The sequence below is a fragment of the Branchiostoma belcheri genome, unplaced genomic scaffold (assembly GCF_001625305.1).
Source record: "Branchiostoma belcheri isolate BF01 breed outbred unplaced genomic scaffold, Haploidv18h27 scaffold9, whole genome shotgun sequence".
NCBI lineage: Eukaryota > Metazoa > Chordata > Leptocardii > Amphioxiformes > Branchiostomatidae > Branchiostoma > Branchiostoma belcheri.
This window is the reverse complement of record NW_017804575.1, coordinates 1,483,553-1,497,951: the sequence shown is the minus strand read 5'-3', so window position 1 is coordinate 1,497,951 and position 14,399 is coordinate 1,483,553. Positions and strand designations below refer to the sequence as shown.

The 14,399-nt window shown below is 43.6% G+C and overlaps 1 protein-coding gene across 1 annotated transcript in view; it reads right to left on the bottom strand.

The window, feature by feature from the left end:
* Positions 1–14,399, bottom strand: part of LOC109487881 (MAM and LDL-receptor class A domain-containing protein 2-like) — a 33,778-nt gene that overhangs the window by 1,021 nt on the left and 18,358 nt on the right. Inside the window, 7 exon segments of the mRNA XM_019791988.1 lie at positions 1–253; positions 2,052–2,173; positions 3,007–3,105; positions 3,671–3,761; positions 4,814–5,097; positions 7,729–8,035; positions 8,313–8,587. The exon segment at positions 1–253 is cut by the window's left edge and continues 1,021 nt beyond it. Coding sequence (XP_019647547.1) covers positions 1–253; positions 2,052–2,173; positions 3,007–3,105; positions 3,671–3,761; positions 4,814–5,097; positions 7,729–8,035; positions 8,313–8,587 — 1,431 coding nt within the window.

Sequence of the window (14,399 nt, the reverse complement as noted above, 5' to 3'; positions counted from 1 at the left end):
GTCATCACTTCCGCTTCCGGTGGTCGTCCAACTGATTGTAGGCGCTGTTGAAGACGTCATCGTAGGCCGGGGGCGGTTCCCCCTCTGTGGGCGGAGCTAAGGTTGCGGCGTTGATTCTGCGCAGTTGCTGCTCCGCGGCCACCTGTCGTTGGTAGGTTCGGTAAGATGGCGGCCTGTTCCGGAAACGGCGCGAGAAGTACGTCCCCCATAATTCATCGCGGGAAAATGGCGACTGGCTTTGCGTCCTTGCCATCTGCAACAAAACACAATAAGAGATGTTAGATAACTATTGCCCACAGAATTTGTCGTTTTTTTAAATTTCAAGTAAATTTCATATAAGCTGGTGACGTTAAACAGCTTGCTTTTCACTGTGTTTTGAGGTGTTGGGGCATTCTATGCTCAATATATTATATAGATTACTGTGGGTCGAATCTGACAACAAATAGAGAATGAAGTTTTTGTGCTCTTCGTCACCAGGATCATTCCGATGCCTTCCTGTCCTATGCAAATGAGTTTAGACCCCCTGTTTTTGCATTGCATTCTGGGGATGGGAAACTGGTGAATAGGGCAGTGCTCCTAGCCTCTACCAGGCACCGCGGATCGCTGGAAAAATAGTAGAAATTGGCCGAAATAAAGGAATAGTATACCAGAGAAGATCCAGAGCCATAGAAGCTCCAATTTGCGACCCACATATTTGGAGCTTCTATGGCCCTGGATCTTCTCTGGTATACTATCCCTTTATTTCGGCCAATTTCTACTATTTTTCCAGCGATCCGCGGTGCCTGGTAGAGGCTACGGTGCTCCGTCTCCCGCCACAATCCAACCCAGACGTTCGGACCAAATTGCCTCCAGTAGTAATTATCGCTGACTCCATCATTCAACTGTCCCGGATGTGCTAGCCCGGTAATTGGTAACATTATATCGCCACGCTGGCCGTTATTTCACGCGCCAAAACTAGATCGATACCAAGAACTGATCTGCTCATCTAGAGATACGGGCCTATAGATATCCCCCGTGGGTGGCATCTTTCTGAGAACAGAACCGCAGGACAATTATACACCATTTCATGCGCCACCAAACAGCTTTTTCAACGGTTCCTCTGTCAAGAAGACTGTCTAGGTGACCAGTTATGCAATGACCACCAAAAAAAGGACAAATTTTAAAGATTTTCGTTATTTTAAGTGGCGTTTTGGAGCCGGTGGCGTTCCCTAATGATTTATGGCATGGGTATCGTGATTATGATCAATGGTTCTGTAGATTTATTTTCAGCGCTCGAAAATCATCGACTTCCACTTAACAGCCCTCAAAAGACACTGACGTCCTAATACTTGCCGAAGACATCGATCAAGCAGCAGGGCCGAAGCAAGACGAGAAACTGACTTCCTAATGATTTTATAGAAAAACTAGAAAATAGCCATAGGAGGAACACGTTTCGCCTTTGAGAAGTACCAGTTTTCCACGTCATTTGCAGGAACTTTGTGGCATGTGACGGAATTTTTAAAAAACCAATCCGTCAACCTTGATGGAAAAAAATGGCACAAATCTTGGATAAAAATATAAAAACATCAGAAGCACCACCAACAACCACTCTCAATCGCATGGTTTGCCTCTCAAAATGCAGGAAATTAAGTTCTTAAATTTGTCCCTGGACTCCCCTATGTTGCTACATTTGTAGGTTCCAATCATGAACCTGGACTGATGGGAAAAAAGATTTCGAGCTGACTAGAGCTTTGAATTTTAGAGAGTGACAGTGCACGTTCTACAACACAACACAACACAACACAACACAACACAACACAACACATGTACAACACAACACAACGCAACGCAACACAACGCAACACAACATAACACAACACAACACATGTACAACACAACACATGTACAACCAACACAACACATGTACAACACAACACACCACAACTCAACACATGTACAACACAACACAACACAACACAACTCAACGCATGTACAACACACCACAACACAACACATGTACAACACACACCACAACACAACAAACCCAACACAACAGCGTTGCTAAACCTTACCGGCGTATTGCCCTGTTGTCTCCCTCCCCGCCGCCGCCGATAACAGCGGCTTCTCTTGAAGGACTTGATGAGTAGCGGGGCTCCTAGTGCTATCACTGCCACCAGTAGGACCACAACGATTCCTGTAACAACCATGCACCATAACAATCAGCTCATGTACAACATAGATACTACAATACAAGCTACGTCGGTGAAGGTTAGACATCCAGGTAATAAGATACGCCAAAAACAGTTCCTCAAGCAACTGGATACATGTATGATTTTGAAATTTTGAAATTGGTTTCCAAAATCATATCCAGCTGCATGAATAAATGTTTTTGGCGTAAAATACAAGCTTGCCATGTAAAGTCTACTAACATAATCCTGCTAGACCACAAATATCCGAAATACTGAATGAAGTCGTCTCAAGAAACCTACAATGTGACATCCCTCGGTATAATTCAGTCCTCTCTATATAATTATAAACTCTGCAATCTACCTAAGGGTGCTGCAATAGAGATCTCTCAACATACTGCAGTTTTTTTTAATTGTTGGATATAGACTGATTTTACACAATAATTAATAATCTTCATAAGGCAATGATAATGTAGAAATTGCTATTCCAACAACTTTTCCCTGTAGTAAAATGTTGAACTTTATTCCAACACTAAGATTACACCGGGATCAATTTTTTAACGACCACTGTCGCCTTCATCAGGATAATGAATGACCAATCAGTTCAAAACGTAATCTCGCGAGAGTTACGGTTACAGACACGTGACCTTATTCACACGAGACTTTACGGAGACGTGATTTCGAAGTGATTGGTCATTAATTATCCTGATGAAGGCGGCAGTGGTCGTTGAAAATTTGATCTCTGTGTAATCTATGTGTTGGAATAAAGTTGAACATTTTACTGTGATTACTACCAGGAAAGATCATGATGTTATTCTCTGATTGTTGCTAGTTTTCTGACCTCCGAGGATGGCTGCTATGATGATTGTCTCTGTCCGTGTGGGTTGAAGGAAGTGGTTCTGGGCTCCTCCGGACGTAGGCGCTTCGGTTGGTTCCGTCTCTGTGAAAGAGAACAAAGAGTAAGAACGTCAGACATTCTCTACTCACCAAGCAGAGATTGCAGGGAATGATCGTTACCTTTTTATATATGGCCGTTTTTTTTTGTCGCTACCCTACCCGTCGGTGGCTACCGACCTTCTCTGGCTAATGGATACTGCCTGGCTAATTTGATACTGTCTTTTTGCCACCGAAAGGGATCTCCTTGGAGTTTAGACATTCTCGACATTGCACGGTATGAGAAAACAAAAATCCTGCTTCATGTTATCAGTGTAACGTTCGATGAGTTCCAATGAAGGTTCAAAGGTCCAAACAAGATTAAATATTCATGTAAAAATTGACACAAATCCTGATAATGTCTTGGGGTAGTGGGACTTTGGCGCACATATATGTTAACTCTAGATCCGTGTACTTACATATATATATTATTTGTATTTTGTTGTGTGGCGCTGTTAAAATTAGTTTAAAAACTTACGTGCAGCGCCACACGGTCCTTGTTATTGTTTTGTTATGTATTGATTAATAAAAAAATCGTAATTAACACATGATAAAAAGGTTCACACTGTTACCTTTGGGACACCTTCCTGTCATGATGACAACATCGTCCAGTGCGATGTCACCCAACTGTCTCCCCGGGTAGGCTGTAGCCTCGAACAGAAGCTGTGGAGATACAGAAACATTGAGCAGTGTTTGGCACTGGTGTTTTAGGCTACTAGCTGAAGAGCTCATAGCTTTCTCTTGTCTAATACTATAACTCTTCGTTGAAGAGATTCATCAGTCACGTATAGTTCAAGTTCAGTAAGATAATTCTTTCAATCAGTGACTATTAAATCCTAAGTTTCGTCCTAGTCTCGCGTTCTCTCGCGAGACTAGGATCATTCCGTGATCAAGACGAACTGACTAGTCGTCGAAAATTCGGAGGTATGTACCTTAGGATTTAATAGTCACTGATTGAAAGTATTATCTTACTGAACACTATAACTCTGCTCTTCATCATTTTACTGGTCTCTGCGTGATGCTAAGTTGAACTTGTACGACATTCCAGCCGTACAAATATATCCTGTCTTCAAGTTCTTCCCACCGGGCACTTTTTTGTCTCTTTACTTCTTTCTTCTTGTTTGTTTTCTTTTTTTTACCGGAAACACATTTCAAGTGGCGCGTGCTTTAATTCTAAATCAAAGGTTATCATTATTTACCATTGGCATGAAAGTTCATCTGTATGTACTCTTCTTTGTCATAGGTGGGGATAAGATTAGCAGTCTGCTAGAGTTGCCCACCACTGTGTGCTGTAATTACCTTTGCCAAGAAAATTACCTTCACTAAGAAGGTTATGTTTTCAGTAGCGTTTGTCTGTGTGTGTGTGTGTGTGTGTATGTGTGTGTGTGTGTGTGTGTTTGTGTGGTTTAGCAAGATAACTCGACAAGCAGTGGATGGATTGGAATGAAACTTGGTAGGTGGGTAGGTCTTCATGAGACCTAGAAATGATTAGATTTTGGCCCCCTGGCGGCTTTCCTAGGTACTGCAGCAGAACTTCCGGTTTTGATATCTCGTGATATGGACATGCTAGGGTCACGATTTTTGGATGGCAGATAGCTCTTGTGATAGGGAAGAAGTGACATGAGTTTGGGTCCTCTAGCGGCTTGTCTGTTTATGTTGCTCAATAAAAAAAAGTGAAAGGTTGGTCTACAATGCAGAATTTCGGCCGTACGTACCCTGAATGGTTGAAAGGTGGCAGCGAAGGTGACGGACGCCCGGTACCAGTGCTGATCCTTCTCCCCCAGCTCGTACAGCAGCCGGCGGGTGAGTGTGTCCATGCCGTACTGGATGTACACGCTGAAGGTGCCGATGTCCTTACCGTACATGTGGTAGTAGAACTTGGCGCACATGTAGGCGGCGTTAGACTGGGTGGTGATCTCGGGCGTGTACAGGCTGGCTGTGAAGTTGTCGTGTTGTTCGTTCATCACCGTGGTGGCTTCGATGTGCACGTAGTACAAGTCTGTCAAGACACAAACAACAGAATTAAAATGAAACTAGAAACTGTAAGGTAACATTTATTTGCACATGCAAAGGCATAATGTTTACCTTCGCATATGGTCTGCTTTATCAATTCTTACTCAAACACATTTGGTGACAGGAGTCTAAATCCCCCTGCTATAAAATTGCAACATGATGTAACCCAACACTAGTTACCATGGTGACAGATGTCTGGATCAGGTTTGTTTGTTTGTTAGGTCATTGACATTACTTGTTTGGAGGAGAAGAAGAGGAAGAAACCAAGCAAAAACAACTTTTTTTTTTCATTCGGTAAACATAACAAATGTTACAAATGCAACTGGGTCAGTTAGAAGAAGACATGTGGTTTGGACGAAAATTAAGTGAGGCTCAAATTTCTTATGCCGAAGGAAAGTTGACTTCTGCAGTAACGTTATTAATTAATTATTCTGCTGAAAAAAAATCTGCACAAAAATTTAGTGGGTCTAAAATGTCTTATGTCTGGGGGAAAGTTGAGTTTTGCAATATAGTTATGGTGTTATTCATCGATACATATAAGCTTTAATGTTAACATGTTATCCTAGTGGAGTGCATTTTTAACGAAGACTTATTGACGCCGACAGTCCCCCTAATGAATCCTTCAGGTTTACTTGTCTGTGGATGCAATTTTGCAGCCATGTTATCGACTACCTCGTAGATCACGTTGGAGTCCCAGATACGGCTACCCTGGATGCCAAACTAGTTTCGGGCCGTTAGACGTTTTCCTTCGGCAGCCAAGAGCCCTTCCCCCGCCTACGGGGTAGTTGAGGGCCGGACAAACCCCTCGGGCTCAACTCCCCCGTAGCGGTAATTTAGATAGGCGGGCGAAGGGCTCTTGGCTGCCGAAGGGAAACGGCTAACGGCCCGATACTAGTTCGGCATCCAGGGTACGATTCGGCTTGATCGGGACATCGACAACATGATTAATGACCACCGACCTGGGCTTGTCGAGATGACACATCGTGGATCATAGTTGATATAAAGTTAACCTGGCAATATCCGTGTTAGTCTGCTGTCATTAGCCTCAACAACGTTCCGTATTCGTCGCATGTGACATTTTTTCTTTATTCATTCCAACATTTCATGACTATAGACACACTCAAGTTTTTCAACTTATTTTATGCCGCCACCAACGCAGAGGACAAATACAGGACAGGACTTATTTTCACTTGAGTAAGTGTGTTTTACAAGTTAAGTCGTGTAAAAGTACCTTTCTCAAGGGCACAAGATCGGGATCAGGACTCGAACCCAGAACCTCTTGGTTCCGAGTCGAGCACTCTGCCGCTACACCCCCAACCTACAAATCTTTGGCACAGACTGTCTTCAGAACATTAGTCCCCATTAAATTTTAAGTAGTGTACGTCATATAATTTCCTTAGTTGTTCCAATAAATTCACAAAACCCCCCAAAATACTTCCCGTGGAAGTCTAAAACCTCAGATTTCTTGTTATTATAGAATATTTCGAAAGATGGTAAACTTGAATTGCACGGGGCAGGCTATGGCTTATTTCATTCGTTTCGAGCAACTGTAATAAGTTTAAAGTGCACTGTACAGCAATGTCTGCGGTATCTGCTCTATTTTCTATCCGATCAGCAATATATTAATGTCAAAAGCGCGCAGAACTGTCTTTCGCAACATTTTGTCCTCCTTGGTAGACAAAAAAGTCAACCTGCGACAGACAGAATGTCGTGACATATTGGAAATCATTACCTCACTACACCATGCAATCTCTCTGGTCTACCTTCTGACATCGGCTGTAGCTGTGCGACACAAAACGTGTTTTCTAATAACGTGTTCTGTTTGACAGTTGACGCAACGATCGGGTGGTAACATCTTGTTCCTCCGGTGTCGTTTAGCACGCAATCTGTCCAGGCAAGGCCGCGGGGGGAGGGTGATTTATTGACTTTTCCCTACGTTTAAACGCTGACAATCAGTGCGTTTCCTTTAATGGGACAACCAAGATTTCTTCGGGATCTATCCTTATCGGTTCTCTATATCCAATTTGTGGAATAAGCGGAAAAGGCTGGTACTAACGACATCAAATAATCTGAGTCTGACCTGGACCTGATAAGCTCCAAAATGGGTGGAAGAACGTTTACCGTATGACTTTATTCTAAAGTGTTGACAAGATCACATAGTTGGATCCGACCGAAACTTTCATGACAGGACTACAATAGATAGTTGTGCTAAAGAAATCAAACCGCTGTCTACGCATTAATATATTGTTTTGATGTTTTGTTTAATTTTTATTTGTTTGTGCCAATTGAGCATCAGCATATTCTCGTGTATGGTAGCCATTCTCATGTTCGGTATAATGATTCTGTAAATTTGTGGGGACGTGCGGCGTAGCGGCAGAGTGCGCGACTCGGAACTTAGAGTCCCGGGTTCGAGTCCTGACGTGTGCCCTTGTGAAAGGCACTTTCACGACTTTCCTCACTTCGCACAGGTGTAAATGAGTATTGTCCTGTCATGTATTTGTCCCCTGTGTTGGTGGCGGCATTAATATAAGTTGAAAAAAGTTGGGTGTGTCGTCACCACGTGCACGTCTGGTAATTACACGTTGGAATAAAAAAAAGATTCTGTAAATTACAGTACCTCCGTCAGGCCTGGCCTCCATGGGTCCCGTGTTTGGGGTCGGAGTTTGCCCCTTCCTCGGCGTCCACACCAGGTTACCGTGGTGAGGGTTCTCCCAGCCGCAGAACGGGTGGTCCGAGTTGTTGAAGAAGCAGGACGCCACGATGTTGCCGTTCCGCGGCTCGGCCAGCGGCTCCACGGTGTAGCTGGTGACGTCGCCTGCGGCGGAGGAGGTGGCCAGGAGCCTGGAGGGGACCGGGTCGTCCGTCCTGAGTTCGACATCGTCGATGGCCAGGGTACCGTCACCTCTTCTACCCTTGATGAGTACCTGTAAGGTAGACGTTCACGTTCAGCAAGTTCACATTGAAGTTTAATTGCTTGGGTGCTAATAAAGGGTTAATGCCCTGCCCCGGGGTGTACATAGTGAGATAATCCCTGGTCAGCTACAATAACCACCGAATCAACCACCGAGTGAGCGTAGCGTCATCGATGGCCTGGGTACCTATTGGTTCCGAGTCCAACGCTCTAACCGTTGCGCCACCGACGTAAATAACTAACATAATTGTATGAACTAGTGAAAGTCGTCAATGTTCGTATCATCTTACCGTGAACACCTTGCAGCCGGAGTCCGGGGACAGGTACAGCCGGGCCTCCGCCCACCGCCGCCAGCTCGACCCCTCATAGCTGGTCAGCGTCTCCGGCTTGCCGTCCGGGGGCTCAGGGTCACACAGCACGGACACGTTCAGGAACGGGTAGGGCGGCTTGATGCTGTTACTGTGCATGTAGTAGTGCACGCTCACAACCGCGTTGTCCACGATGCGGAGAGGGTAAATTCTCAGCACGCTGTCCAGGTCCGACTCTACTACAGCGACGTGGCCCTCTGGAGACAAGAAAGGAGAAAGAACAAAGGGATGTTAGCCATGGTGTGGACGAAGCATTTCTCTGGTGTTTCACCTTCTCCCCTTCCTGTCATTTCGTTAAATGGATTCAGTTTCTTTTTTTTTTGGGGGGGGGGGCAAGTGACCTGAAATTTGGTAGGGACGTAGAGTGGGCAATTACTTTTTCCGCATTTTTTTCTATCATAAAGAGTTCCTTTCTTAATTAACGCTGAAGAGAGACAAGCACTGCGCTCTGATTTAATAATCCACCCCTACATTCTCAATGGTAGAGTCTGTTGATGCCTTCCGTGCCAGGCATGCCGGGAATGCCGTGTGAAGGCCCTAGTTAGGACACCAGGCACGCGACGACATGGGCGTTCCCCTTCTGTGGAAAAATCGTGCCAACTAGGTCGCGGTGAGGCCATGTTGATTTGATTATATGGATGACATCCGCACGTGCATGAATTTTCGGCCGTTTCCAAAAAAAAAAAAAGTTTTCAACCATACTGTAAATCGTACAAAACAGTTGCAAAATGAACAAATATATACCGTAATTTGCAAAAAAAATATTGGAAAGCGATACCGGTACCAATGTCGTAGAATGTCAAAATCAAACAAAAAAGACGAAAATTTAAAGAAATGAATTTGAAGACTAGATTATTCGCCAAACCATACTCCATGTCATTTGTTCAACCTTCAAAACCACGTAGATTTCATGATGAAAGCAACTTTTTTTTGGCCAAACTTTTTTTATTCGCACGCTCGCATCAGTTTTGGGATTCCCTGAGGATGTCATCCATATAATCAAATCAACGTGGCCTAAAGTTTACACCACGAGATCACAAAACAGAGATAGCCCTGCCGTATCAAATGTTGTGAAAATAAGCGGAGACATTTGCCAAAATTCTTTGGTGGGCGATGCGGGGGAAGGGTCAGTTTGGCAGTAGAAAGACATTTGACATTTCCTGACTGCCAAATTCTGGGTGTTCTCGAGTCACGATGTTGTGACCGAGCTTTTGTTTTGTTTATATCCAACCAGAACATTTGTTATATCCAACCAGAACATTTGTTATATCCAACCAGAACATTTGTTATATCCAACCAGAACATGTGTTATATCCAACCAAAACGTTAACATTTGTTATATCCAACCAGAACATTTGTTATATCCAACCAGAACATTTGTTATATCCAACCAGAACATGTGTTACATCCAACCAGAACAGTTTCCTTATATACACGGCCATAGTTGACCATGTTTGTGATTTTTTACCGTAACAATGCTCTTAATTACCTTCGCCAAGAAGGTTATGTTTTCAGAGCTGCGTTCGTGTATGTGTCTGTCTGAGTGCCTGTCTGTCTGTAAACACGATAACTCGAGAAGGCTTACATGGATTGACTTGATATTTGGTAGGTGGGTAGGTCTTGAGGCCTCAAAATGATTAGATTTTGGGCCCCCTAGCGGCTTCTTATAGTACTGCAGTTGAACTTCTGGTTTTGATATGACAAAACATACTAGAGTCACGAAATTTGAATAATAGGTAGCTCTTGTTATGGGGAAGAAGTGACATGGGTTTGGGCCCCCTTGCTACTAATATATTTCATGCAAATAAGGATCCTATTTGCATAATTAGGCGGAGTAATCTATAATTTGTCAGTCATAAAGATTAACATCATTTGGCGAAGGTATGAGATCGTGGAACTCTAGTTTCTTATGCTACATAAGGCTTCTCACAGTGATTTTAGTGGTTACGCTACGGGTGCCCCAATCTACCTGTTAAAAGGTTATCTTCAACTAGTAAAGAAACATTGTTTGATTTTTATCCTGTTAACCTGTGTATAACGTTTTAACTCCAAACGTTTTTGACGTATGTCGTGACACTAAACATAAGCGAGCTCATGATCATTTTGGTCGCAATATATATTGCAGATACATGTAGAATACTGGGGACATGTACACAGCTACGTGTGTGTTTCTTTCATTAGAACTGGGGAAGTATTTCTCCTCATTAATATATGTAGATTTGTAATAATTGTGTTTCAGCAAATGAAATAACCCCCATCTCCTATAACCGCATTTTCCCGACGTAATACTAATAGCGTCTGTTGTCAGCGTTGCTTACGGGTTAGCGTGCGTTCGATTTCTATTTAACACTTGGCTTGCACGAGGTCTCCTACGTGACGGAATTGAATTTATCGGCGTCGCCAGGGTCTACTAGATTGGTCTGCACGGGAGGTCAGATACGGCTCCCAGGGATGACAGGTCACTAGCCTGGTATCCAGTCTATCGAGGCTGGGGAGGGTTTTCTTCGGGGATGCTGAAACTCTTCCCCGCTCGCCTGAGCTAGGTTCCCCTGGTAGGTTTTTCACGGCGGTAGTTTGATTAGGCCTACCATATAATATTCGTGGTTGGGCAAATCAACTCTTGGCGTGCCAAACTCTATTAGCGTAACACTCCTACCGAGCGGCCTGTTGTACTGGGCGGGGGGAAACTATTAGAGCCCCGAAGACAGCTAGCCCCAACCACGATAGACTGGATACCAGGCTAATAGGTCAAAGGCCCTAAAGGATATTACATGTAACATCCACTAGAGCAGGTTATCGTGTACGTTGTTATGCGACTAATCTCCAAGCAGATCTTTCGGTGGCCGCAAAGACAGTATCAAATTGGCCAGGCAGTATCCATTAGCCAGACAGTGGGCAGATTTTCAGTGGCTAATGGATACTGTCTGGCTAATGGATACTGCCTGGCCAATTTGATAGTAATGCTGTCTTTGTTGCCACCGAAAGATCTGCTTGGAGATTATCATATATAGGACCAGTATAACATCAGTTCTTCTCTAAAGTCATTATTTATTCTGTAAAAAAAATGCCGTTTGGGTGAAAAGAAGTTCATCATGGGGCAACTAAAGCATAGATGTGCCTTCACTATATTTTCTCTCAACGGACAAACTCCCTTGGCATGCTTATCTCTCTATTTGGCCGATTTCTACTCTTTCCAGCCGCCTCCCCAAGCCTGGTAGAGGCTAGTATTTTTCCAAAGCTGGCTTGCTACAAGTCTAAGGCCTCCCCCTCCCCCAACTGAAAAGTGCACATCCCGAAGCCGTACGTGATGTATTTGTAAGCTTGATGTTGCGACATTTGGCACCAAACTGACGCTCCGGTTCACAGGTAGTGTGTACGGGATGCTACCCTGGGTGCCAAACTAGTATCGGGTCGTTAGCCGTTTTCCTTCGGCAGCCAAGAGCCCTTCGCCCGCCTATCTAGGACAAATTCTCCTGGGCTCAACTCCTCCGTGGCGCTAATTTAGATAGGCGGGCGAAGGGCTCTTAGCTGCCGAAGGAAAACGGCTAACGGCCCGATACTAGTTTGGCACCCAGGGTAACAGGATGCATGCACGCGTAATGCTCTCACCCTCAGTCAATATCCGAGGTCCCTCCTAAATAGGTTTACTCCTGTGTGTTAATTGGGTGTTGGCTGGCTATGTACATGTATGACCTCTCTTGTTGCGCGGGGAATGTAGGATCCTCTTCAGATGAACAAGATATGGGCGGTGATCTCTGAGAGGGGCCAGGGATAGTCCCATTGCCCACTTGCCCGGGGCAAGTAAAAGCACTGTGCGGGCAAGTGAATATCCCCTACATTTTTTTGGATGAGGCATTATGCCCCAGTGTTTGGAGCAAAAATCACTCATCATTTTCCTATATTAAATGTATTCCCATAATATCTTTTTGATGTCGGTCAAAAGTATGAATTTTGTCAGAGAATCATTTGCAAGTCTCAAACCTTCATTTTGGTAAATACTGGTCAAGCATAGAACAATGTAAATGCCTTTTTTTACAGAAAAATTTTCCTTGCGTAAAAATGCATAGAACTATGTCATTCACTCATTGATATTTTGCATCGGGCAAGTGAAAAGTTGGTTCGGCCAAGTAGAAATGACCATGTGCTTGCCCGATGGGGCTAGTGGACTTTTGAAAACTTGTCCAACCCTGCCCTTGTCTCGTGTCCACTGCTAGCTCTTGATCGTGTGGCAGTGTTCGCGGGAAAAATGGCACCCGTAAGACCACACCATCAGCGCGCACAAATCTTGGAACAAAAAGCAAGACAATTTGTAGCTGGCAAGGCTCTGATTTATTGTTTTGTCTTCTACTTTGATGCAGTGATGCATTTTATTCCTCTTATATGTCGTGTTCGCCGAATCAAAACGAAATGTACAAAACTTTTATTTTTCAGTGGCAAATGGATATTGTAATAGTTGGCAGTTAACATAGCACGATATACTATAGGCATCATTTCTTATTGTCAAAATTTGAAAATGTAGGAACTCGTTTTATTAAATTTGGCCCGCCTTGTTTTTTTTCGTCCTATCGCATTAGATTTGGAGTCTGCGGAGGATGTCATCCATAAAATTTATTTGCTGTGGCTTAATAAAGGAAACATGGTAGTCCTTTAGCATATTGACGTCATCTAACAAACTATTGTTGTAGATTATACTGAGTCTGAATCATGCAATGTTTGCAGATAACGTAATATTATGTTGTTGCTACAGGAAGAAACGGCGTCAATGGGGCAGAAAGAACTTAACCACCAATCTCTGATAGACAACACGATAGACTTGTTTAAAACCGCGTGGACAAAGCGGAACCATGACTCAAGATACCTTATCCTTACACATTCTTAGGCCACAGCAAGTAATTTTTATGGATGACACCAGCGCGCGCATTAATTTTCGCCTGATTTTGGAAAAAAAAAACAAGAAATTTTGTTGCCTTCTGACAGTGGTCACCATGCCGAAAATAGACCAAGATGTATGTTGCCATGCTGGAAGGTGGATGGCAGATAACTATAAAGAGAGGAGACAAGACAAGGCTCTGATTTTATGTTTTGTTTCTTACTTTTATGCAGTGATATGTGATGCTAGCTGTGTATATGTGATGTTCCCATTGAAGAAAACCATTTTTACAATGAGTCAAAATTTCAAAATGTAAGAACCATGTTTTTTTCGGCCCGCCTTGTTTTTTTTTCGCCCGCTCACATTAGATCTGGAGTCTGCGGAGAATGTCATCCATAAAATTTACTTGCTGTGGCCTTAGTAACGTAATCCCTACACATCTGTTATTGTCATTCCAAACTTTATGAAGCCGATACAAAATACAGTATATATTCTATGTATATAACACTGACTCTCCCAATTGGTTGATACGCCACTTCCGAAGTTCTCAACTCAACTAAAATATTCCAAGTTCTACCTTCAAATATTCTGTCTTCGTCTAAGTGGAAACAGACAGATGTGATTCTCCACGTTCACGTTCAAGATTTTCCAGACACTGTTTTTGTCCTACTAAGCCTTAAGGGTATTTCTAATGTTTAGACTTTCTCGTGACACAGGCCTTAAATTTCACCCCCTAGCCTAGAAGATTCAAGTGGAAACAGGTACTGTGGGATCTAGGGTTTCCACTAGTGCTGTGTACCTAAACCCACGTTCATGTACATCTCCGGATTCAATTCCAGAGGTTTAGGTTCCAGAATTGTGAGTCAGGACCTAAACCCATGGCAAATACAAAATGTGGGGTCGTGTGGCGTAGCGGCAGAGTGCGCGACTCGGAACTTAGAGTCCCGGGTTCGAGTCCTGACATGCCACCGATCTTGTGCCCTTGGGAAAGGCACTTTACACGGCTTTCCTCACTTAGCTCAGGTGTAAATGAGTATTGTCCTGTCATGTATTTGTCCCCTGTGTTGGTGGCGGCATTAATATAAGTTGAAAAAACTTGAGTGTGTCGTCACCACGTCTGGTGATTACATGTTGGAATT